Genomic DNA, 26,402 nt, shown 5'->3' with positions numbered 1-26,402 from the left:
ACGTGTCAATAAACACACATCAAAGTTGCTGGTGAACGCAGCAGGCCAGGCAGCATCTATAGGAAGAGGAACAGTCAACGTTTCGGAGGACAATTAGGTGGCTAGGAAGGCTACTGGATTATTTGCTTTTATTAGTCGAGACATTGAGTTGGAAAGTCAAGAGGTTATGTTGGAACTTTATACAACTCTGGTTAGGTCATATCTAGAGTACTGTATACAGTTCTGATTGTCCCACTATAGGAAGGATGTTGAGGCTTTGGAGAGGGTGCAGGAGAGGTTTAGATTAGATTAGATTATGAGGACACTCAGTCCTCGTTTATTGTCATTTAGAAATGCATGCATTAAAAAATGATACAATGTTCCTTCAGAGTGATATCACAAAAAAACACAGGACAAACCAAGACTAAAACTGACAAAACCACATAATTATAGCATATAGTTACAACAGTGCAAAGCAATACCATAATTTGATAAAGAGCAGACCAGGATGTTGCTTGGTTTAGGGGGCATGTGTTGTCATGAGAGGCTGGATAAACTTGGGTTTTTTTCTCTGGAACGTCGGAGGCTGAGGGGAGATCTGATAGAGATTTACAAGACTATGAGAGGCATAGATAGAGTAGACAGGGAGTATCTGTTTCCCATGGTAGAAAAGTCTAATACCAGAGGGCATGCATTGAAGGTGAGAGGGGGTAGGTTCAAAGGGGATGTGAGGGTAAGTTTTTTACTCAGAGAGTGGTGGATGCCTGGAATGCGCTGCCTGGTATGGTGGTAGAGGCAAATACATTAGAGGCTTTTAAGGGACATTTGGATAGGCACATGGATGTAAAGAATGGAGGGATATGGACATTATGAAAGTAGGAGGGAATAGTGCATGGGCACTTTTGATTTGTTTTGTAGCTGATTCAGCACAACACTGAGGGCTGAATGGCCTGTTTCTGTGCTGTACTGTTCTATGTAAAACCTTTAGAGAAGATCTGAAGAAGATCACTCTCCTCAAGGGGCTTGTTACTGCTCTGTATGACAATGGCTATGATTGTATAACATGGTCAACAGTGCATCCTACATGTTAATCTGGTCTGTGATGGGGTCCTGAATTACCCCTATGAACTGTGCTTTTGAAAAGAGAGAGAGTTGTGGAACACAGACACCTTGTTAAAAAGAGAGAGAGAGAGAGAGGTGAAGACTGCTCACAGTTTGTTTACACTTTTGCAAGGACACTAGCAACTTTTAAGTTCTTACAGAGAGAGAAGGGAGGAGCTGCTTGATGGACAGCTGGTGCTCAGCACGGTGAGATAAATAGAAAGTCAGCTGTTAGACCTACAGACACATGGTTTTGGATACTGAATGAGCTTTATTGTGCCCACAGAAAAGGTGGGTTTTGGAGGATCGATCAGGCGGATCGATCAGTGGCTTTCGCAGTGTGAAAAGGGTGTGACCAGTGGGGAGTTATTCGTGTGCCAACCCTCGCCTGGGTTGATAATTCCACCACAGAAGAACGGTCTCCTTTGTTGTGGTCACAGACGTTGACTTCTAAAGGATTTCGGAGGACAACGGGAAGATCGACGGCATCAGTTCACCTGAAGACTCAAATCTCTCCCTCTCTCTCTCTCCATCACTACTCAACTCAATACCACGAACTGAACTGAACTTTACTCATCATCGTAAGACTATCTATTTACCCCTAGATGTGAAGAAGCTTGGTTTTCATATATTTCCACACTTACTTATATATATAATCATTGCTAACCTGTTTGATATATCTGCATTTATATTACTGCATTGCGTAGTTACTAATAAATACCATTAGTTAATAGTAATACTGGACTCCAAAGTGTTTTCCATTTCTGCTGGATCTTTAACCCGTCACAGGGTATGTGACAGGTCAATCAGAAGATACTGGTGAATCAGTTCCAAGAACTAAAGTTAGAAAAAGAAAATTGGTCTTTGGAAAATAATGCCCATGAGGAAAGGCAAGGGTTAAATTACTGTTTTACCTGGAGGTTTGGGTCCTTGGAGGGAGGACGTGATTTCAGGGAGCACACTTCCGAAAGCTGCAATGGGGAGGTGCAGTGGGAATAGGAGTGAGTGCTGATGGAAATCGAAAAATGAACCATGGTGGGAATGATTCATTTGGAATATTGCCCAGACAGTCAGGGAGGAAGATGTGTCTGGTGATGGACTGTCACTGAGATGGCAGAAATTACTGAGGAAGATTAATTGAAGATGAAGACTAGTGGGAGGAAGATGCGAACAAAGGGGAACCCAATTCTTGGCCTACCCCCACAAAGAGCTGGAGGAACTCAGCAGGAATGTGGAATTCATTGCCATAGACAGCTGTGGAGCCCAACTTATATTTAAACCAGATTGATAGGTTCTTGAATAGTAAGGGCTTCAAAGGTTATGGGTAGAGGGCAGGAGAATGGGGTTGAAAGAAATAACAATTCCATATTGTATTGGTAGAGCAGACTCGATGACCTGAACGGCCTAATTCTGCTCCTTTGTCTTATAGGTCAGGCATCATCTTTGAAGAGAAATACAGTGAACAGTCGACATTTCACACAGAGACCCTTCATCGGGCAGATGCTTCACACAGCATCTGTAGAAAAGGAAACAGAGTGAATATTTTGATTGAAGGCTTCTTCAGAAATAGCCTGAAATAGAAAGAGAAAACCATTGGAAACATTCATAAGGTCTGGCAAAGGATTTTTTGACCCAAAGCATTTAATCTGTTTCTCTTTCCCCAGATGCAGACGGACTTGGTGGGAGTCTCCTGTATTATTTCAGATCTCTAACATCTGCAACTCTTGTTTCATTTTCAAAGCTGAGGTAGTTTTATTACCCTTGGATAAGATTTGCGGGAAATTGTGACCATCTAAGTGAAATATTTCTTAAGATGGAGGGAGAATTTTGGAAGTAGACCTAAAATTTATCTGACAACACACATAAAAGTTGCTGGTGAACGCAGCAGGCCAGGCAGCATCTCTAGGAAGAGGTGCAGTCCGAGACTTTAATCTCTGCCTGAAACGTCGACTGCACCTCTTCCTAGAGATGCTGCCTGGCCTGCTGCGTTCACCAGCAACTTTTATGTGTGTTGCTTGAATTTCCAGCATCTGCAGAATTCCTGTTGTTTGCGTTTCTAAAATTTATCGGCCTGACTGGCTTGTGAAGATTTAAAATGAAGAAGAATAAAACAGAGCCTAGGAGCTCTGCAATGTGCGCGCAGTACTACTGACGGTGGGGGAATTACATTTGTTCTTTTCCAAAGCAATATCGAAAGGAAAAGTTAATCGCTGTGTGGGGTTCCCAGGTTAACTCGGAACAAAAATCGTCTCCGGGCATTTCACCGAGACAGCGAGGTGGAACCAAAGTGTTTGGCTGCTGTGCTGCGTCGGACGTTTCTGGAGTGCGGACGGGAAGCGACTGTGGTGAAAGAATGGGTTTGATGTCTGGGTGAGTTTCTGTGTTTATAATACTGTATTTGGGGCAATGGCTGGGTGCGAGGCCGACCTGGGGAAGTCATATACAGTTTTTGAAGGATAAATGTGAGCAGGTCATTAACTTTATGCGCTGTATTGCTGCGGGGCTTTAATACGCTCTTGTCTGGGTTATGGTTGTGTGATTTATAGAGAGGCATCTCGTTCATTTTTTTTAATATGTAGGTTGGATGTCCTACAGGCTACTGCACTTAGACTCTGTGGTGGAGCATACCGGACCACACCAAAAGCTGCATTGGGGGTTGAACATGGCAAGATGCCTTTTGACCTGTTGAGAAAAATTGAACTTTGCATCCTTTGTAGGGTGGTGGGGGAAGGGTCCCATTTGTCGTATTCTGTTTTACTGGATTGTTGGGAACATACCAGCGGAGTTGGTAAATGTTTCATGCGGATAGCTGGGGAATATATGGGGGAGTATGGTCTTGGGGATTTGCAGATTATCCTAACCGTGGCCCAGCCAGGAGTTCCACCTTGGAAATTTCCAGATGTGGGGATAGATTTAACGTTACTGGAGGATAACGTCACTGGGGTCTTATCTGTGGTGGTGAGAGGGTGTCTGGTCATTTACGGACGCAGTATATTTCCTTTTTTGCCTATCTTTACAGGTGGTTCTGAAGAGCCAGTTAGTAACCACGTGGGCTCTGGAATATATATCCCCTGGTTTAATGTTGAAATGGGAAAAGGCTGATAGATGGGTTGTCTGTCTATAGCAGAATTTATGGCCGTTATCATTAGCCTGTAATTTGTTGAACAAGTTAAGCCAAATAGAGTCGAGATCTGTTCAGACTCTACCTCGGTACTGCAGAGTTTGGAATTGAGGTGTTCAAGGAGACCTGGTCTGTTGATGGAAGTGTATTATCTATATGTTCCAGAGAATGTGGGAATAGGAATACACTTTTGTTGGATCCCTGCGCATGTAGGTGTATTGGGTAATGGAAGGGCAGATGTTACAGCAAAACAGGCATTTACAAAGCCTGAGGTAGATATTATAGTTAATATGGGAAAGTGTGAAGCTAAATTGAGATACAACGTTGACAAATGTACGGTTGTACATTTTGGAAGAAGAAATAATCGGGCAGATTATTATTTAGATGGGGAGAAAATTCAAAAATCGGAAGTGCAAAGGGACTAGGGGTCCTCGTGCAGGATACCCTAAAGGTTAACCACCAAGTTGGATCGGTGGTAAGGAAACCAAATGCTATGTTGGTATTCATTTCAAGAGGAATAGTGTATAAGAGTAAGGAGGTGTTGATGAGGCTCTATGGGGCATTAGTGAGACCTCATTTGGAATAGTGTGTGCAGTTTTGGGCCCCCTATCTTAGAAAGGATGTACTGATGTTGGAGAGAGTTCAGAGAAGATTTATGAGGATGATTCCTGGAATGCAGGGGCTAACGGCTCTTGGATTGTATTCATTAGAGTATAGAAGAATGAGAGGGGATCTCATAGAAACGTTTCGAATGTTGAAAGGGTTGGACAGAGTAGATGTGGAAAGGTTGTTTCCCTTGGTGGGTGAGTCCAGGACAAGAGGCCATAGTCTTAGAATTAGAGGGTACCCAGTTAAAACAGAGATGAGGAGAAATTTTTTTAGCCAGAGGGTCATGGATTTGTGGAATTCATTGCCACATACAGCTGTGGAGGCCCGATCATTGAGGGTGTTTAAGGAGGAGATTGACAGGTATCTAATTAGGGTATCAAGGGATATGGGGAAAAAGCCAGAAATTGGAACTAGATGGGTGAATAGTTTAGCTCATGGGGGAGCTGCGGAGCAGACTCGATGGGCTGAATAGCCTACTTCTGCTTGTGAACGCAGCAGGCCAAGCAGCATCTATAGGAAGAGGTGCAGTCGACGTTTCAGGCCGAGACCCTTCGCCTCTTCCTATAGATGCTGCTTGGCCTGCTGCGTTCACCAGCAACTTTGATGTATGTTGCTTGAATTTCCAGCATCTGCAGAATTCCTGTTGTTTGCCTACTTCTGCTCCTTTGTCTTGTGATCTAAATATTGTATTAGGTTGGCTGGGATTGGAAATGGCAAAAATTATGGGATAGGGAGGTGGTATTACAATTTGTTTCCATCAATTCAGGGAGGGGCCTTTAGGAAAGGAATAGGAGGGAAGATGTGTGGTTGGCGAGACTGAGGTTTGTACGTACGGGTTTGCACTCCACTTGGGCACGTGTTGGTAAGCATGGGAATGGTGGTGTGAATTTGTAAGGTCCCAGAGATGGTGGAACATCCGATCATGGTGTGCCACAGATACTCGTTAGGACATAGAAAGCTGTTTAGGCAATTATTGGATAGATCTGTGGTGTCCAGCTTGCAGGATATTCTAGCACCCGAGGCAGGGACGGTTCGGTCATGTAGGATCTTGGTGAACTTTAAATTAATACAGGTTTGGGAGGTAGGATCTGGTCCCCATCACAGCTCCCATCATACTTCATTACAGTAGGAGGTGGTAATGCACCTTCCTGACGGGTGCAAGCCACCATTGGCGCAAAAGAAGATGATGATGTGGTTGAAGGCGGCAGGCTGTGGAAGGGGAAGGGGCAGGAGAAAGAGGGGGCTGGTGGCGGTTGAGGGGTGTAAGGGGAGTGGAGTGGAGGGAGGAGGAGCAGAGTTGAGTGGGGGAGTGGTGTGGAGGGGAGGGAGGAGAGGAGTGAGAGAGTGGAGGGGGGCAAATTGGTGAAGTGAAAGGTGAGGGTGGTGAGGGTACTGAGGGTCCCAGTGTTCAAGGCCCAATGAGAAATGTGATGCTTCTTGCTCCAGAGTGAAGGAACTTTCTGGAAGTGGTCCTGTCCTTTTAGGACTTCCATGGCTTTCCCAGTTTTAATGCTGGTTCATTGGACACCATTTCGTGTGAAGAACCAACATAGTGCAGCACCACTCACAACATGCTGGAGGAACTCAGCAGGTCGGGCAGCATCCGTGGAAAAGATCGGTCGATGTTTCAGGCCGGAACCCTTCGTCAGGACTGTAGAGGGAAGGGGCAGAGGCCCTATAAAGAAGGTGGGGGGAGGGTGGGAAGGAGAAGGCTGATAGGTTCCAGGTGAAAAACCAGTAAGGGGAAAGATAAAGGGGTGAGGGAAGGGAGGCAGGGAGGTGATAGGCAGGAAAGGTGAAGAAGGAATAGGGGAAAACACAATGGGTAGTAGAAGGAGGTGGAACCGTGAGGGAGGTGATAGCCAGCTGGGGGAGGGGGCAGAGTAACATAGGGATAGGGGAAGGGAACCTACCAGCCTTCTCCTTCCCACCCTCCCCCCACCTTCTTTATAGGGCCTCTGCCCCTTCCCTCTATAGTCCTGACGAAGGGTTCCAGCCCGAAACGTCGACTGATCTTTTCCGCGGATACTGCCCGACCTGCTGTGTTCCTCCAGCGCGTTGTGAGTGTTGCTTTGACCCCAGCATCTGCGGATTATTTTGTGTTGACATAGTGCAGCACACCTTGTATGTTGTTTTGTTGTGGAGTGATGAGGTTCCAGCACATTCTTGTGCATTATGAGCACTGATCCCTCGTCAGCCTAACATTGTTGTCGTCTTTCTCCAGCCGTTGACCAGTTATGGTATGATGCCTTCACGTAATAGTGCCGCCGCTGGGGTCTCCAGCAGCAAGGTGAAATACTCCAAGCTCGCCGACAGCGATGACGGCTACATTGACCTGCAGGTTGGTACTTGACAGTGGTGGATTCCCAAATCCTATGTTCTTTTTGGGCTCCTTGTCCGGAGCTAGATTGGGAATAGTTGCAGGACGATTGCAAGCTCTCTGCTATGCTGAATTCATTGATCAGTGCCCTTCCTGACTATCCACACCAGAAGTTACCTAGGTTTTATACCTGGTTCATGTAAAGTAAGTTGAGTCTGAGGATCTGTCTCGACTCCAATTAGTTTAACTTTGACTGCTGGAGAGAGGAGTCAACACAGATTAGTACTTAAATGATAGTTGTTTGTCGTGTCCACTGATGACAAAAATCTGTGTGGGAGATTATTTTAAATGGAAAAGGCGTTGCACTGGGGCAGTTCCACTATCCTGACCTCAGAAGCCTGGGTTCAGTGGTATGAACAAGCGTCACAAACTGGGGTCTTGGTTGCAGTGGATGACCGTCATGCCTTCTGTGCCTTGTCATGCTTTTGGCTCTTGGCGAAGTGTTGCAGTACGGCCTTCCCGGCCGTTGGGTCTCACTGTAGATCTCAGCCGCCCAGTTGGCCAGAGCTGGCTTTGCATGCTTGGGCAGACGTGTCCCTACCTCATCGGGGTACGAAGACCTGGTTTAGCCGTTTTCCACCCCCCGCCCCCCCCCCCCCGGTTGAAATGGTGTACCGGGGAGTGCAAACAGCTACTTGGAGCCACAGGTGAGCGCTGAGTGTCTGAATGGGGAGAAAAGGTGGGTGAGCTGCCTTGGAATGGACATGACAAACTCCTTCACCAGAGGTGCTACCCCTCCCTAGACACCCCATACACCCCATTACTTAAATGGAGCTTGTAATAAAGCAGAGTGCTCTTGGAGGCTTCACAGGAGTGTCGTCAAGCAAAAGCCTGGCACTGGTTTTCAGTGAACGTAGAACAGTACAGCAACATGAAAAACGCCAAGGTAACTCGGCAGGTCAGGCAGCATCTATGGAGGGAAATGAACGGTCAAAATTCCCTGTCCAGTACTCCAAAACACCGACTGTCCATTCCCTTCATAAATGGTGCCCGACTCACTGAGTTCCGCCAGGGTTTTGTGTGTTGCCCGCATCTCCAGTGTCTCCATAAAACTGTACAGCATAGGAAGAGCTCCTCTGGCCTGCGATGTCTATGCCGACTACAGTGGCAGTTTAAACTGCACATCTGCCCGAAGGATAGCCGTCGTGGTCTGTGCTACTACTACAAAGCCACTCATGGTGATGGATTTTGACGTTCCAATCATGTGCCTTTAGTTCTTTCATTGTTTCTTCCAACTGCTTTTCAAATTGCCTCACCTACTGGAGGAAGGTGATTGGTAGTCATCGGGTGGATGTTTCCTTGCCTTGTTTCACCTGGGTCTGGAGTCAATATTGAGAACTCCTCGGACTGGTGCACATATATCACGGTGCTAACCCCTCTAGCAGATTTGACCTGCTGTGCGACAGGACAAACCCAAAGATTAAAATGGAAGAAGCTGTGATGTTGTCCGTAAGTCTAATTCTGTGAGAAAAATTGTGTCAGGCTATTGCCTGAACAGTTCATACAGTGTAAATATTGGTGTTCAAATGTTTGTGAGGAGACCTCTGCAACTTAGCTGTGTCCAATTTGGTGTTAAGGTTGAAGCCAGGTGGTCCCGGTACTGACTGGTTACCTGACTGAGGGCGTTTGTTTCTTTACTTTTTTCCCAGTTTAAGAAGAATGCTCCAAAGGTTCCATACAAGGCAATTGCACTGGCTGCTGTTCTCTTTCTGATTGGCACATTGCTGATTACAATTGGTGCTCTCCTGCTGACTGGATACATCGACAGTTCGGTAAGTCAAGTGGAATTCTTTGACGTCTTCCCACCAGGTGAGATGGAGGAGGGATTGCTGACCCCAATTTCGTCACCTCGTTCTGTCTGAACCTCAGCTAGTGCACCCTCATAACACGTGAGTTTTGTCTACCGCTCAATAACTGGGCGTCTTCAGGAAGGCGGCATCCTTCATTAAGGATCCTCACTAACCAGAGCAGGTCTGTGCCGGTGGTGCAGTGCCATCCGCACCCGACTTCAGAGCAAGGGGTCCTGGGTTCGAATCCAGTCGGCTGCTTGCTCGCTTTCCACCTTTGCTGGGTTGAGTGTTGTGCTAGCAGCTCGGCCTCGTAAAACAGACAAACACTAAAGAAATGGCAAAGTCACCACCCAATGTGCCTAATAGCGCGAGGAGGAACTTTACCTCGTTTACCAACCGGAGCATGCCTTTTCCTCATTACTACCATCAGGGAGGAGACACAGGAGCCTGAAAGCACACACTCAACATTTTAGAAACAGCTTCTTCCCCTCTGCCATCAGATTTCTGAACGGTCCATGAACACTGCCCATTTTGCACGATTTATTTGTTGTTTTATTATGGTGTCAGTAATTTTTATAGCTTATACTGTACTACTGCCGCAAAGCAACACATTTCATGACCTGTGTCAGTGATAATAAACCTGATTCTGATTCAAATTCTGATCTGCTCTCAAAGTAGAAAGCTCATTGCCAAGAATGGTGGTGAATAGTGGTAGCTCGGGTTGAGATGTTTGATGTTGTGGTGTTTGCCGAGCTTAGTAATTAGCTTGCAGACGTTTCATCACCCATCAGGGTGACATCCTCAGCGCGCAGTTGTTGGTGTTTCTCTCCGGGAGTGCTTGCGTTTATATAGGCCCCCGTTCACTTGCCTCGGTCCTGATTGGCTACCCCCTTCAGTTGACCTTTGAATCTGAGTGGCTCGCATTTCTTTGGCTCTGAGAGTTTTGTAGATGGCAAACTCTGTAAACAAGCATATCAAAACAGACACCATCTACGAACCCCCAAGAAAGGTGTGCAATTAGAATTCAAAGGTCAGCTGAAATGATAGCCAATCAGAACCGAGCTGGGGGGGGGTGCTAAATAAACATGAGCATTCCCAGAGAGAAGCACCAACAACTGCGCACTGAGGATGTCATGCCGACTGGTAATGAAATGTCTGCAAGCTAATCGCCAAGCTCGGCGAACACCGCCACATCAAAAGCTCATTGCTATCGAGGTTAGATTGAAAGACACATCCTACCAATAAAAGATTAATCTCTACCCCATCGGTTACCACAAAGTTGATGCTCTATTGAACGAAGTGCTAAACTTTTATGAAGATAAATTACTTCTTCCCTTTTTTTTAATCCCCTTTCAGTACAGTGACACGACCTGGCCAGTGCTGATCATCGGGATTCTGGTTTTTCTTCCTGGCTTTTACCACCTTCGTATTGCATATTACGCCTCCAGGGGATACCGAGGTTACTCCTACGATGACATCCCAGACTTTGATGACTGAAAGCGATTCTTTCCTCTTGGCTGAGTGCTGCGTCTAGTTTGATTCTAGACCTAGCAATGATAGATTTATCAAGGATCTTCTGCTCACAGTGAATGACAGCTACAATGCTTTTGTCAGTGGTTGCTTTGCTCTGTTGCTAATCAAATTCGAGACACTCTGATTCAAGTATTTCTAAACATTGATTTTGAAGATGTTTCCAAAGTACTTCTCAGTCTCTATAAAGATTTCTCTAGTTATAAATATGACACCCAGGTGAGTTTCTGCCAAGTTGGTATATTCACTATCTGAATCAACCCTCACTGAAGCAAAAGGCGTTGGTCCAATTCTTCCAGTTGCTTCTTCAACAGTGACAGCACTGGAGCAACCCAAAGGCATAGAGCCCCAATATTGCATCTCTGAGGCAAGAAAGGCCATAACAAGACTATCGATTGAAGCTTTAATTGATTAGTTTCTAATAGAAAAGCGAGAGTACTTTGAGTGAAAAACATTGTTTTGGACTACCTTGTCCCCATTAATTACTGCTATTCTTCAATATTGTTCACTTTTATTTCGTTGAATTTGTATATATATATTCTGCCACATTTAATTTTAATGTATAATCAGATGTGTCGATGTCACAAAATTTGAGAGATTTTTGTTAGTGTGAACTCTGTGGATGAAATTTTAATATTTCATCCCCTTGAAACACACAAGTATCTGCCTTTCTATCTCAGTCGGAAGATTGTGATTTGAATTTCTCATTCCAGAGCGTTGCGCAGAAAGGTTTAGACTGAGTCTCCAATGCGGCACTGGAGAATGAGATTAGCTTTATTTGTCACATATATATCGAAAGAGACAGTGAAATGCATTGTTTACGCAGCCTGGAGATGTGCTGGAGGTAGCCCGTGTGTGTCACTGTGCCGACGTAGCGTGGCCACAATTTATCACCCCTAACCCATACGTCTTTTGGAAAGTGGGAGGGAACCGGAACACCCAGAGTAAACCCGCGCGATCACAGGAAGAATGTACAAACTCCTTACCGACAGCAGCACAGCGGGAATTGAACCATCATCTTCCCATTCCTGGCACTGTACAGCGTTATGCTAACTGCTAATCTACCGTGCCATTCTAATTCAGCAGCGGCATCTTTTGGGTGATTCTAAAACGATGATGCTACCTGTTCTGTCCCATCATCAAAAGATCCTCCGTTACGATTCACTTGCAAAGAGGTGAGTATATTCCTGGTCAGTATTCATCCTTTATTCAACATCACTGAAGAAGATTATTTTCCCTTTTTTTTTTGGAGCTTGCTGTGCATAGAGTGGGTGCTGGCTTACCCACTGAAGGGCCTGCATTTTGCACATTCATGATTGACTTTGCAAGGTCGAGTAAACACAGTCTGAACTTTAAATGGAGAAGGTGAGCTAGACATCCTGATAATAACATTTTGTCCATGAAAAAAGATATTGAGCTTTTGCAACCTGATTAAAGAAACACGTGACTAGACCTAGAGAACATAAATTAAGGGTGAAAGGTGAAATATTTAGGAGCAACCTGAGGGGGAGCTTCTTCACTTAGAGGGTGGTGCATGTGTGGAACGAGCTGCCAGCAGAAGTGGTAGATGGGGGTTCAGTTGGAGCATGTGTCCAAGCTACGGTCCACCTGTGGGTCAATGTGATGAGGCAGAATAGGTATGGACTAGATCTGTCAATGGGCCTGATTCTATGCTGTGTTGTTCTATGACTCTAGAACCACCCTCGTGTTTTTCTCCTAACTTCACAGAGTAGGCCTGTGGATTTCATTTGAAGTTTCCATCTGAGAACGGATTTCCATGTGGAATTGTGTGCCTTGGAAGTCTTTATCAACACTATTGCGGAGTTACACCGCTTACACTGAGCCGGGTTCATTCTGGTGATCAGTGGGCTTCCTGGATGTCAAGGGGCAAGTCTGAATGATCTTGTGCTGATGCTCGTCCCGAGTTAAGTCTGCTGCCCGTTGGCACCTAGTGCTGAATTGACAGATGCGTTGTGTCACTGGAGGAACCGTCTGGTTCTGACAGCTGCAACTCTCCTTTGGAGGCACTGAGCAAAAACCCAAGAATGTTTTGAACCCAACGTGCGGTAATGATCTTCACTTGTTTACTCTGCAGCTTATTATTCCCCCTATATGTTGCAGACCCTTAACGTTGTACTGTTGAGTTGTCAAGCACCCATTTATGCTAACTCCATTTTGTTCCTCTGCATTTCTGTCAATGCCCCCCCCACCAGATTCTGCCACTGCCCTTCAACTGGAAGCAATTAAAAGTAGCCAGTTAACCACCTCCCCCCCCCCCACCCCAACCATCGTCTCATGGAGATGCAACAAAATATTGCAATAGCTCCTCAGCTCAGGTAGCATCTGTGGAAGGAGAAACAGTTCCTGTTTCAGATCTTAGGTTCTCAGGCTGATGTTCCACCACAGCACATTTCCGGAGTAACGTACCAACACCCGCTGAGGCTCCTGATCTCACTGCCCTACTCATGAACAATGATCAAAATGCTGGAGGAACTCAGCAGGTCAGACAGAACCTATGGTGGGAATAAGCCGTCAACATTTCATGCCGAGACCCTGCTGACTTTCTCCAGCATGTTGTATGTGGCTTTAGATTTCCAGCATCTATAGAATCTCTCGTGGTAATGAACAATGATCATTGTGTAAATCCAGAGTACTTTGCAGTATTCTTATAGAACCAAATGTGAACATAACCAGAGATGTGATTCATAAGAAATTTTCTGTGAATGACGTTGCTGTCTCTGGACAAAGCATATTTTCGTGTGTGTGTGGGCCAAGTGCAAGGTATATTTAAAAAAAAATAAAGGGTTTCCTGTTTGAATTTTGTTTATGTATAATTCTTATTTCCCTTCCGTGGTGTAAGATAATCTCTTCGGAAGGTACAGCAGTGGTTGATTGACAGTTGGGCCTTGAGTGCAGACTCTCAAGAGGGAAGACAAGGGATGGATCAAATCAGGGCCCGGTCCATTCTTGTTTGGAGCAAAGGTGCAGATTGTGACTGACCCCATTCTCTCCCTGATTTTGAGGTCGTAAGACTGATTGTTTAAACCCGCCGTGAAACGGAGGACCGCTTCGTCAAACATTTGTGCTCCATCCACCAAAAGTGGAACTTCCCAGCAGTCAAACGTTTTAATTCCCATTCCTATTCCAGTTCTGACATGTCAGTCCATGGTCTCCTCTTGTGCCAAGATGTGGCCACCCTCAGGGTAGGGGAGCAATGCCTTATCTTCTGTCTGGGTAGCCTCTAACCTGATGGTATGAATATCGATTTCTCCTCATTAAAATAAAATCATTCCCTCCCCCTCAACTCTTCTATTTCCCATTCTGGTTTTTTTTACTACTTCTCACCTGTCTAATAACTTCCTGCTGGATCCCCTCCTTCCCTTTCTCCTGTGGTCCACTTTCCTCAGCTTTCAGATTCTTTCTTCTCCAGCCCTTTACTTTTCACTTGGCTTCACCTATCACCCTTGAACTATCATCCCTTCCCCTCTCCCCCAGCTTTTTTTTTTATCAGTCCTGAAGAAGGGTCTTGGCCCGAAATGTCGACTGTTTATTCACTGTCATAGATGCTGCCTGACCTGCTGAGTTCTTCCAGCATTTTGTGTATGTATTCCTTTAACTTATCCTATTGCTGTTTGGACTGGCGGCTTGAGAACAAGGAATCCTTGGATAATTTATTTGTTTACCACATGCATACACACTTCTCTAAGCCAAGATCTATAGGTTGGAGGTTGTGTCTGTCAAGAAAGATAAAGCAGGTTGCAATCTGCTTGAGGTTGAGAAAGGGAATGCCTTGGATCGTTTAGAGCACATATGTTCCCCACAATAGGGGAGGCTAAAATTGGGGGCAACAGTATAATGTGGTCACCAATGAATGTTCAGTTTTGGTCACCCTGCTATAGGGAAGGTGCCAGTAGCTGGAAAGAGGAGGAGATTTGCAAGGAAGTACTGAGTTTGTGAATACAAGTTGAGCAGGTTAGGATGTTTCAAACTGGAGTTGAGGAGAATGAGAGGTGATCTTATACTGGTGTATAAAATCACAGGGGCCATTGATAGAGTCAATACTCAGTCTTTCTCACAGGTTAGGGAATCAAAAACAAGAGGTGCAAGAGATTTAATTGGAACCTGAGGAACAACCTTTTCACCCAGTGGGTGGTCAGTATATAGGATGTACTGTTGGAGGAAGTGATTGAGGTAGATACATTAACAACATTGTACAGGTACATGGATAGGAAAGGGAACAACCCCTGTTCTACACAACCTGGCATCCACAGACTCCTTTGTTAATGGTAAAGGTCCATGTCATAAAAAAGGGTTGGAAACCCTGGAGTTAAAGGCTAAATACAGGCAATGGAAATGGCTTAGATGGGAATGTTGGTCACAGTCTGGACCAGTTGGGCCGAACAGCTCTAAGACTAAATTCAATAGAGGCAACAAAGTTAGATGCATTTCGGAAAAAGCTAGATGAGTTTGAAAGGGAGAAGAAGTATGTGTTAGATGAAAGGAGTTGGAGGAGGTATGAGGATGTAGGATCTGTGAATTCCATCAGGGGCCAGTTGGGCTGAGTAGTCCGTTTCTCTGCTGTGAGAACATATTGACTATCTTTGTGTAGTTCCCAGTGACCAAACATTTTAATTCTCATTCTGACATGTTGGTCCACGGCCTCCTCTTGTGCCAAGATGAGGCCACTCTCAGGATGGAGGAGCAGCACCTTATATTCCATCTGGGTAGCCCCCAACCTGATGGCACTAGTATTGATTTCACCTTCCGATAAATTTTTCCTTCCCCCTCCCCTCATCTATTTCCCACCCTGGGATTTTTCCCTCTTCTCACCTGCCTGTCACCTCCCCCAGGTCCCCTCCTCCTTCCCTTTCTCCTATGGTCCACGCTCTCCTATCCGGTTCCTTCTTTTCCATCATCCCTTTACCGTTCCCATCCATCTGGCTTCACCTATCACCTTCTAGCTTGTCCTCCTTCCCCTCTTTCCCCCCCCCCCTCCACCCCCAGCTTTTTATTCTTGGCATCATCCCCCTTCCATTTCCACCCTGAAGAAGAGTCTTAGCCCGAAACGTTCAACTGTTTGTTCACTTCCATAGGTGCTACCGGAGGCCCTGCTGAGTTCCTCCAGCATTTTGTGTGTGTTATTATACCAGCTGCTTTCCTACAGCAGAAAAATTCCATGAGGACAAACTGCTGGATGACCAGTTTCTTTATTGGTAAGGCTGAAGAAAGAAGATTTGAAAACTTTCATGTGTTCCTTCGTTTTGTTCCTGCCTTAATGTTAACCAGCCATGGACAAGTAAATAGCTAAAGCTCCCTCTTTTAATAGCAGCTCTTCATTTTTCCACGTTGACAGTTATCAGTCAACCTCCTGACACCCTTTGTTTGTTAAACCTCAAACTACTGTGCCTTGGGTCAGTGACAAGATGGGTTAGCAATGTATTCATTCCAAAAGCTGACTCACTTTGCTAACCTGCTTTGAAACACATTAGATACTCCAACAAGTGGGTGATGAATGGTTTTTTTGACAACTGACTCTCCTGTTAATGTTAACATTGCAGTCGGTGACTGAATTGGAGGAAGTATTTTAGTGTGTATCGGCTCTTTGGTTGGTGCAAAAACACATAGGGGCAGGCTCGATGCTGCGGTGTTTGCCAAGCTCAGCGAACGGGGCAACATCAAAGGCCCAGCCGAGCTATTAATGAAGTATTATCCAAGCCACTGGACACTACGATCCAGCAAACGCTATCGAGCCTGACGTCATCAAAAGCCAGTCAGAATTCTACCTTCTGGTCTTCAGGTTCCTTTTACTACGTGTTTTCAAAAAGCTTGTATCGACAGACCAGAAAAGGCGGTTGTAATGATGTCTGACGATCGCCTCAGAATAGGAGAATTGCTCAAGATTTAAGATCGAAGTTTATCACCTCCACATCGAAGCATGCAGTGAAGTGTGCCATTTACGTTAACAACCAACACACCTGAGGCTGTGCTAGGGCCAGCCGGCAAGTGTCACCACACATTCTGGCACCAACAATAGACAATGTTGGTTAAGGGCAGACTCTCAAATGTTAAGCAGCTTTTGTTTCTAACTGAGGGCGACAGGTCTGTTCTATTCTTTCATTATCATTCGGCATCATTCCATGTCATTGTTCAGTAAAAAATATATTGTTAGCAGCTCGTTGCATCTTTAATGACCCTCACAGGTGGGTTTTCTGTGCTAGTACAAGAGACCAGGTGCAAGTACTGGTGCTTCGTCACTGTGGGATGACTTACATTTCTGACTTGGGTTAGAGTCATAGGAAAGTACAGTACCAAAACAGGCCCTTTGGCCCATTGAGTCCATGCCAAACCTTTTGAGCTGCCTACTCCCGTCGACCCGCACTGGGACCATAGCCCTCTCTATCCCTACCATCCATGTACCTATCCAAACTTCCCTTAAACATTGAAATCAAGCTGATATACAAGTAATTAATGCAGAAAGTTATGAATATTACATCTTATTCACCTCCTAGGTGCTGAGTCATACTGGGATGTATCCCATAGTTACCAGCCACTCCCCAACATTGACAAGGGCCCACTGTTCCTCCAACCAGCTCAGTGTCTGTGCATTGTGTCACTCATCATGGCTGCATTCTCAGTCAACGCCTTTGTGCGTGAAGACTCTGGTCAAGGATCAAACCCTGCCTGATTCAAAATTCAAATTTATTTGCGATGTGCATATCGAAACATGCAGTGAAATGCATCATTTGCATAAACAAACTGCACCCCCAAGGGCACTTGCAACCTGCAAGTGTCTCCACACATTCTGGTGCCAACATAGCTCGCCCACAATACTCAGCAGAAGACAACAAGCAATGAATGGGAAATTCCCCAACCTGCAACAGGGAATACTGGGATTCAAAGGAGATGGGAATTAGCTGAAGAAGTGGACATGAAGTATGAGGTCTTATTGAATGCTTTGAAAGATGGATACCATCAGCAATGTTCCATCATCCCACATAAGATCTTAAATGTGTTAGAATTGGTCGGGGTGACTTCTCGTTCAGGAGTGGAATCAATTGGAGAGAGGGTTGGCAGGGATATGAAGGGATTAGCAATCTCAGGGGTTAGGTGTTGGGAGCGGTTGGTGAGCCTGTCCTTGACAGCAAAGCAGTGGTATAGTATCAAAAAGCCTGAAACTAAAGTCCTAAGCATAGTTATGATTGTACACCTTGTTGTTTTCCCACAGTGCACTTTCTCCTTAGCTGTTACAATTTATTCTGCATTGTTATTGTTTTACCTTGTTCTGCCTCAGTGCTCTGTGTAATGATATGATCTGTATGACTAGTCTGTATCCCTGCATCTTGGTACATGTGACAACAATAAACTAATACCCATGTTGATCAATGGGAGATCACTCCCTTGGTCGGAATGATATCTTACACCAGAAGTTCCCAACCTTTTTTAAGCCATGGACCTAAAAAAGGCGTCAAAGGAGTCCGTGGGCCACAAGTTGGGAACCCCTGACTTGCATAAAGGTTGTGGTTGTCAGAGGTGAATCGTCAACTCAAGTACATTGCTGAAGGAGTTCATCAGAGCAGTGTTCTCAGCCCTACCATCATAAGCTGTTATATTGATGAGTTTCCATCCATCATAAGGTAGATCTGAAGGTCACTAGTTCGAGCCTCAGCTGAGGCAGCATGTTGCGTCCTTGAGCAAGGCGCTTAACCACACATTGCTCTGCGACGACACTGATGCCAAGCTGTAGGTGTCCTAATGCCCTTCCCTTGGACAATATCAGTGGCATGGAGAGGGGAGACTTGCAGTATAGGCAACTGCCGGTCTTCCATACAACCTTGCCCAGGCCTGCGCCCTGGAAACCTTCCAAGGTGCAAATCTGTGGTCTCACGAGACTAACAGATGCCTATTTTTTTTAAGGCAGAGAGTAGGGATGTTCACTCATGGTTGTGTGATGTTTAAGTCTGTACGCAAATCCTGAGCAAATGACACATCTGCTGGCTGCTTGAACAACACCTAGATGTCATTGCGTTACTCTGTGAATCTATTCATGCTTGGTGGCAAGTTGTATTTATATGTATTACTCAGAGATTACTGATTTATTTGTTATATATTTAGAGATACAGTGTGGAACAGGTCCTTCCAGCCCAATGAGCCGCACTGACAAGCAACCCACCTATTTAACCTTAGCCTAATCATAGGGCAATTTACAAAGATCAATTAACCCACAAACCATTATGTCTTTGGACTACGGGAGGAAAACGGAGCACCCGGAGGAAACCCACATGCTCGTGGGAAGAATGTACAAACTTCTTACAGACAGCAGCGGAACTGAACGCTGAACTCCGACGCCCTGAGCTGTAATGGAATCATGCGCTGACCCCTACACCACCCTGTCGCCATCAAAATGCCAAAGTGCAAATCCCCTCCCATCAATATCCTGAGAGTCATTGACCAGAAACTGGATGGATCCGGCCAGATCAATAGTTTGACAACAAGAGCAGGACAGAAATTGAGTATTCTGTAACAATTGACCTATCTCCTGATGCTCAAGGCCATCCATGATCTATCAGCCTGATGCAATATTCCCAACTAGCCCCTGTAACAAATCTCATTGAGGTCAATGCCATCCAGGATAAAGCAGCCTGTTTGACTGGCATTTCTTCAGTCAGACTAAACATCCATTTCCTCCACTGTGTCTGCAGTGTGTAATACCTACAAAATGAACTACAGTTACTCACCCAAGCTGTTTCAATACAGTAGACCCTTTCAAATCCAACTCTACTGCCAAGAAGTATAAAGACAGCAGTAAGTATACCTTTGGCTCCACACACTCCTCATTGCTGCTGGGACAACATTCTGGAAGTGCCTCATCAAAGTGTTATGGGAACATCTTCATCGGAACTGCATGTAAGCCATTGGCTTAATGAAAAAGACTAATCTGGAGCATGATTGGTAGACGAGCCCTTCTAGACTGCCCGCCACTCCAATTCTACTGGACTTCTTTCTTTTGTGGCTGACTGTAAGGTGCTGTAGATGTCTATATTCTATGAAACAAATCCCAAAGTTGATTTATTATTGGAGTATAAATGATTCAGTGGTCCCTCCTCCTCCCCCTCCCCCTTTGAGCCATTCCACCTCAGCAACCCCAAAACTCCAATTAACCTTAACCTAATTATAGTGCAATCTCCAATGACCAGTTAATCTCTCCAGTATGCCTTTGGACTGTGGAAGGAAACTGGAGCACTTGCGGGAAACCCACGCATTCCTCAGGGAGGACATGCTGAGGCTCCTTACAGAATGACATTCGGAATTGAACTCTGAACCCTGGATCACCCCGAGCTGCAGTAGCCTCATGCTAACCGCCATGTTACCATGGTGCCTTTTGTTCTATGAACTAATTGCTCACCGATTATATGAATGTTTTCAAATTTAACCCTCTTCAATAGTAGGGCATGTTCTTGGATTCTGCTGCTCTGAATAAGGTGAAATTGTCATTCTCCGTTTAATTCCTTTAAAGATCTTAGTCAACAATCATATCAACCTCTCAACCTTCTCATTCTGAAGAGAGCAGGGCCTACTTACGTCATCACTCAGCATCCATTCTCTCCGCCCTCTCAATCAGTTCAAAATCAGAGCAAGGTAATCATAGATTAGTGTGCCAGGAAGGCATAAGGGGACGAACATTAAAGTGTGAAGGGATTGACTAAAGCTCGGGACAGCCTGGAATGAAGGTAAAACTCCCACATGGTTCACCCAGAATAGGATCAACCTATCATTTCACATTCTGAGACATACAGTATGTGATTATCGGTGAGGACTGTAGTTTATATTGGCCTCCTTCAGCTGTCCTGTGTTTTCTTTCTTGTTGCTGATTGGTGGGCGGTTGATATGTTACTTTTTTTGCCTGAGGGAGGGGTTGGGGATTTGGAATCTGATGTTCTTGTTGGTGTTTTCCCACATGAACGACCTGTTAGATTTTTGTATTCTCGAGAGGGGTTGGTAGTTTGATCTTATTGTTGCTGTTTTTTTTGCGTGGGAGAGGCTTGGTGGTTAGGGGTTTGTGAGTATTTTTTTTCTTTTTCGTGAAGAAGGGAGGTTGATATCTTTCTTTCAATAATATCCATGTTTTTTAAGGCTATCTGGAGAAGACGAATCTCAGAGTTCTATTCTGTGTAATACTTTGATAATAAAATGAACCTTTGAAGCTTTATACTTTGCAAGAAAGAATCTCCAGCTTTTACAAATCCATGACGGCTAGAGGGGACATTTTTCAGTGTTGATTTATCTGACACACCATGGCCTCTTAATTTAGTGAAGCACTCCCCAGCTTATACAGAGTACTCGCCACAGATTCTTTCAGATCACATAAGTACGAAGCAGCCTAACCTGATCAACAAAATGTATAGACAAGGTCTCACTTGAGGGCTTTTAGGTTATGTCAAGAATCTAAGAATGTCTCATGTTTATTGAGCCCCCGAAGGAGTTACGTATATGTTACGTTTTAGGGATATGGTAGCGTAGTGGTTATGTTGCCGGCCTCATAATCCACAGGTTCTGAGACTAATGAACTGGAGACAAGAGTTCAAATCCCACAATGGTGCTCTGGGAAATGTAAATTTAATTAAATAAATTGGGAATAAATATTCATATCAGACGCGGTAACTACAAAATCACCTGTTTGACTTAATAACGCGTTTGGTTCGTGAGATTCTTTGGCAGAAAAAGAATCTGCTGTCTTTACATAACCTGGCATATTAATGACTGTACACTCAGTGTAATATGATTGACTTTAATTCTCTCCTGAAAATGGCATGTTGATACATTAAGGCATTTCCCAGGGGCATTGCTTCCTTGATAAGATTCCCTTCCTGGACAATTTATGCGCCGGGCTGAATGGATTGAAAAGGCAGGGTGTCAGGACTGGAGGCAAGATCGGGGCGGTTCTGCTCACTGCTCCATGATGTTTGCTCCGCTCTCCGCAGCTCTAAGGCAGAGGCTGGGAGCCTGCTCCGGGCTTTGTGTCTGCAGGCTCTGCTGTGTGATAAACTGAGGCTGGTGCCGTAGGCCTGCTCTGGGCTTCATATCTATGGACTCACTTTCATTCTGAATGCCGTTGCTTGCTTTTGTTGTTTGCATGATTTGTGTTTTTTTCTCCCTCTCTGCCCTCTCCCCTCTCCCTTATCTCTACCCCCAATTGGGTGTTTATTGGTCTTTTTTTTTAATGAGTTTTCTGGCTGACTGTAAAGAGACAAATCTCAAGATTGAAGATTCAAGACTCAAGTACATTTATTTTCAAAGAAGGTATAAATTATTCTACCATTGCTGGTAGAATCTCAGATGGAGACAAGAGAGCATACAGGAGCGAGATATGCCAACTAGTGGATGGTGTTGCAGTAACAACCTGGAACTCAGCTTCAGTAAGACAAAAGAACTGATTGTGGACTTCAGGAAGGTTAAGACGAAGGAATACATACCAATCCTCATGGAGGGATCAGAAGAGGAGAGAGTAATTGGTTTCAAGTTTCTGGGCGTCAAGATCTCTGAGGACCTAACCTGGTCCCAAAATATCGATGTAGCTATAAAGAAGGCAAGACAGCAATTATACTTCATTAGGAGTTTGAAAAGATTTGGTATGTCAACAAAAACACTCAAAAACATCTATAAATGGACCATGGAGAGCATTCTGACAGGCTGCATCACTGTCTGGTATGGGGGAGGGGGGAGCTACTGCACAGGACCAAAAGAAGTTGCAGAGGGTCGTAAATTTAGTCAGCTCCATCTTGGGTACTAGCGCACAAGGTACCCAGGACATCTTCAAGAAGCAGTGTCTCAGAAAGGCAGTGTCCATTATTAAGGACCCCCAGCACCCAGGGCATGCCCTTTTCTCACTGTTACCATCAGGAAGCCGGAAGGCACACATTCAGCGATTCAGGAAAAGCTTCTTCCCTTCTGCCATCCAATTCCTAAATGGACATTGAATCTGTGAACACTACCTCACTTTTTTAATATATATTATTTCTGTTTTTGCAGGATCTTTAACCTATTCAATGTATGTATAGTAATTAATTTATTTATTCTTCTATATTACGTATTGCATTGAACTGCTGCTGCTAAGTTAACAAATTTCACAACACATGTCGGTGATAATAAACCTGATTCTGATTCTGAAATATACACCTTAAGATTTGTTTGCTTACAGGCAGCCACAAAGTAAGAAACCCAATTAAAAAAAGACCATAAGAGAGGGAAAAATATAACAAACATCAGGCAAACAATAAAAGCAAACAACAGCATTCCGAACGAGATTCAGTCCTGTGATCTGCTCCCCGGAACAGCCGGAGTCGGCCCAAGCCAACTCATATTAGCCATCTCTGTTCATCTTTGTTTAGCAATTACACAAAATCATTATGTGATTTATACATACTTTGATAATAAATATACTTTGAACTGATGAAAACAGATTTTCGCTCTAAGCACCTCAATTGCATTACAAGATACCATTCCCATGGGAGTTCTTCAATAAGTTATGAGAGTGACATCACAGCACCCAATAAAGGCTAGGTTTTCTCTCTTCTGGTGTGGATTATTTCTCAATAATGTAGTAACACTTTAAATTAGCTTATGAGACAACACAAAATGCAAACTAAAAGATAAATTTGAGAGATTCTGATTAACTCAGTATCTCCTGTAAACAATTAAACCTTGCCCAACCCATGTTTTCAGGCAGGGAAAGGCTCTGGGGGAATTAAGCTGCTAAGTCATTTGCTTTGCCTTAGAATTAAAAGTTAGAATTAGAATTAACAGATGGGGGCTATTTGTCTCAACTTGTCTTACTTGGTTCAGAATCAGATTTCTAATCACTGACGTATGTCATGTACTTAGTTGTTTTGTGGAAGAAGTAAGGTGCAGTACATACAAATCAGAATCAGGTCTCATATCACCAGCAGGACAATGAAATACATGATAAATATATAGGGGAAAAAGCTGAACTAGTGTACAAAAGGCAACAAACTAGTTGTATATGGTGACACATACTGTATGTACTTTGATAATGAATTTAGTTTGAACTTTGGTATGGTGACATTTGGAGTACTGCATTCTGTCCTAGTCGCCCAGCTATGGGAAGGATAGAATTAAACTGGAGATGGTGCAAGAAAGATTTAGGGGATGTTAATGGGACTGGAGGGCTTGTGTTATAAGGAGCAGTTGGACAAACTTGTTTTTTTCTCTCTCTGGATTAGAGGAGGCTGAGAGAATATCTGATACAGGTTTACAAAGACTATGAGAGGAGTGGATGGAGTTGACAGCCAATATTTTTTCCCAGGGGTGCAGCAGAGAGCATGCTTTTAAGGTGAGAAGGGGTGAATTCAAAGGAGATGTGTGGGGCAATTTTTTTTTACTCAGAGTGGTGGGTGCCTGAAATGTGTTGCTACAGATGATGGCAGAAGTAAATACGATCGTCCAAGAAGCTCTTAGGTAGGCCCATATGTGCGGGAAATGGAAGGATATGGACATTGTGTCGTCAGAAGGGATTGGTCTGGTTGGACTAGCTTGAAAGGGAAAATGACCCAAGAAGTCCACTCCATGTTTTGGGCTGAGACCTTGAGTACTGCTGAAGAGTATCAGCCCAAAACTTTGACTGTACGCTTTTCCATAGATGTTGCCTGGCCTGCTGAGTTCCTCCAGCATTTTGCTTGTGTTTCTTGGATTTCCAGCAACTGCAGATTTTCTCTTGTTTTCCAAAAAGTCCACTGACCATTTCCCTCCATAGATGCCACCGAACCTGCTAAGTTCTTCAGAATCTCTTCTTTTTTGTTGTTTCATATTCCATTATCTGCCGTGTTTTGAATCTCTGTCTCAAACTATGGGCAGAAACTTTTGTGTTTCCCTTCTTGTTAACACTAATAGTGAGAGATCAAATTTAACCACTGGCCGCAACTTGAATCACCTTTGATTGTGCTTGCCCCAAGGGATTTAAATGGAACATTGTCAGGGCTGTCTTATCGCAAAAGAGATATAAAGTAATTGTCAGAGGCTCAGAGTGGACCTGATAGAAGTAGACAAGACGATGAGGGGCACAGATAGGGACATTTGAAATCAGAGGGAATTTGGTGTAAGCTAAATACTAAAGGGGTCAGTCAAGATCTGAGGAAATACGATTTCATGGAGAGAGGGTTTGCAGTCTGGAATCTGGGGTGTTAGAGAGGGGTAATTGTGGAACATTTCAGAATAATTTGAACGAGCACTTGAATGGCCAAGGTGGAGAAGATTGTGGACCAAGTGTTGATGTGTAGGATTCGTGTAGGGTGGAGCTCGATGGTTGTGTGCACATAGGTGGGCTGAAGTGCTTGCTCAGATTTCAAGGTCCAAGGAAAATTTATTGTCAAATAAATATGTCACCATATACTACCTTGGGATTCATTTTTCTGCAGGCACTTGTAGGAATATGAAGAAATACAGTAGAATTTTTGAAAGACTATACATTAACAAAGACCGACAAACAACCAGCGTGCAAAAGCAGACAAACTGTGTGAATAATAAAAATAGAAAGTAAATAACACTGAGAACATGGGTACAGAGTCCTTGAGTTGTGGAGTTTCTGAGCTGTAAGACAATGAGACTAAAACACCAGGATAGTGATTAATTTACTGAATGTATCACAGAGGCCTGGCTATGCTTCTTAAGATGCGAGTTCAAATCCCACTACCACAGCAGGAGAAATTAAATTCAAACATTTAAGCACCGGAGAGGGGAGGCTGCCTTTTTATCGCTGGGGGATCACTCTGCTACCAAAGAAGGGAGACTGCCTTTTGATCACTGGTGAGGTTGCTCTGCTACGGAGAGGAGAAACTTCCTTTTGATCACTGGTGGGGTCACTTTGCTATGGAGAGAAGAAACTTCCTTTTGATCACTGGTGAGATCCCTCTGCTACGGAGAGGAGAAACTTCCTTTTGATCACTGGTGGGGTCATTTTGCTACAGAGAGGGAAAGGCCCGCTGCTGGGCCCGGAGAATGTTACCCAGGTTTTTTGTGTTTTGGATATGGACTCGGACTATAGAATTTTTTTTTCAGTCTTATAGTTTTTCATGCTTGGTGTTTTTCGCCCAATCATTCTCGTTTTTCTTGTGTGCAGGGGAGGGGGATTTGGGGGTCGATGTGCCTGTTCTGTTTTTGTGCGGGGAGGAGGGGGTTGATGATCGTGCTGCCATTCTTCTCTTTCTTGGCTATCTGAAGAAGAAGAATTTCAGAGTTGGAAACTTTGATAATAAATGAACCTTTGAACCTTTTAAATAAAACTGAAGTGAAGCACAAAATGGTGAACAGGTACCTACAGGATTATAGAAATTCATCTACTTCACTGAAGTTCTTCAGGAAAAGAAATCTGTACGGTTTACTCACTCTGTTCAAGACATGAATCCAGACCCACCAGTGTCCCTTAGAAACAGAAAATGCCGCAAAGTCCGAGATGGACAGACACCATGGGTGGTATGGTAACATTGTGGCAAGCGTAATGCTTTACAGCAACAGTGATTGGTGTTCAATTCCCGACGCTGCCCCTAAGGAGTTTATACGTTCTACCCCATGACTGTGTGGGTTTCCTCTGGGTGCTCTGATTTCCTCCCACATTCCAAAGACATACAGTACAGATTGTTAGTAAATTGTGTGCATGCTATACCAGCGTCAGAAGTGTGGTGACACTTGCTGTCCCCAGTACATTCTTCACCTGTGTTGGTCGTTGACGCAAATGATGCATTTCACAGTAGAGCTACTAGGATTTGATGTTTCAATCCCTATGGTAAGTCGGCACTCTCGATGTTGGCAGTGGGCTTGGAGTGGTGACAAAGAGGGAGGGTAGGTACGTCATCAGGGTCATCAGGTGGGCACCCTCCTTCTT

The 26,402-nt window shown here is 44.4% G+C and overlaps 1 protein-coding gene across 1 annotated transcript; it reads left to right on the top strand.

Annotated features, from left to right (window-relative positions):
• The first annotated feature begins 3,303 nt into the window (after nt 1-3,303).
• LOC134351036 (transmembrane protein 230-like) lies at nt 3,304-13,328 on the top strand. Its single transcript, XM_063057025.1, has 4 exons — nt 3,304-3,450; nt 7,035-7,151; nt 8,840-8,962; nt 10,337-13,328. Exons 2-4 carry the CDS (start codon nt 7,053-7,055, stop codon nt 10,475-10,477), a joined length of 363 nt encoding a protein of 120 aa, XP_062913095.1. The 5' UTR covers nt 3,304-3,450; nt 7,035-7,052; the 3' UTR covers nt 10,478-13,328.
• Nucleotides 13,329-26,402: the final 13,074 nt, after the last annotated feature.

The sequence above is a fragment of the Mobula hypostoma genome, chromosome 8, assembly GCF_963921235.1.
Source record: "Mobula hypostoma chromosome 8, sMobHyp1.1, whole genome shotgun sequence".
NCBI classification, from domain to species: Eukaryota; Metazoa; Chordata; class Chondrichthyes; order Myliobatiformes; family Myliobatidae; genus Mobula; species Mobula hypostoma.
This window is presented reverse-complemented; position numbering and strand designations above follow the sequence as displayed.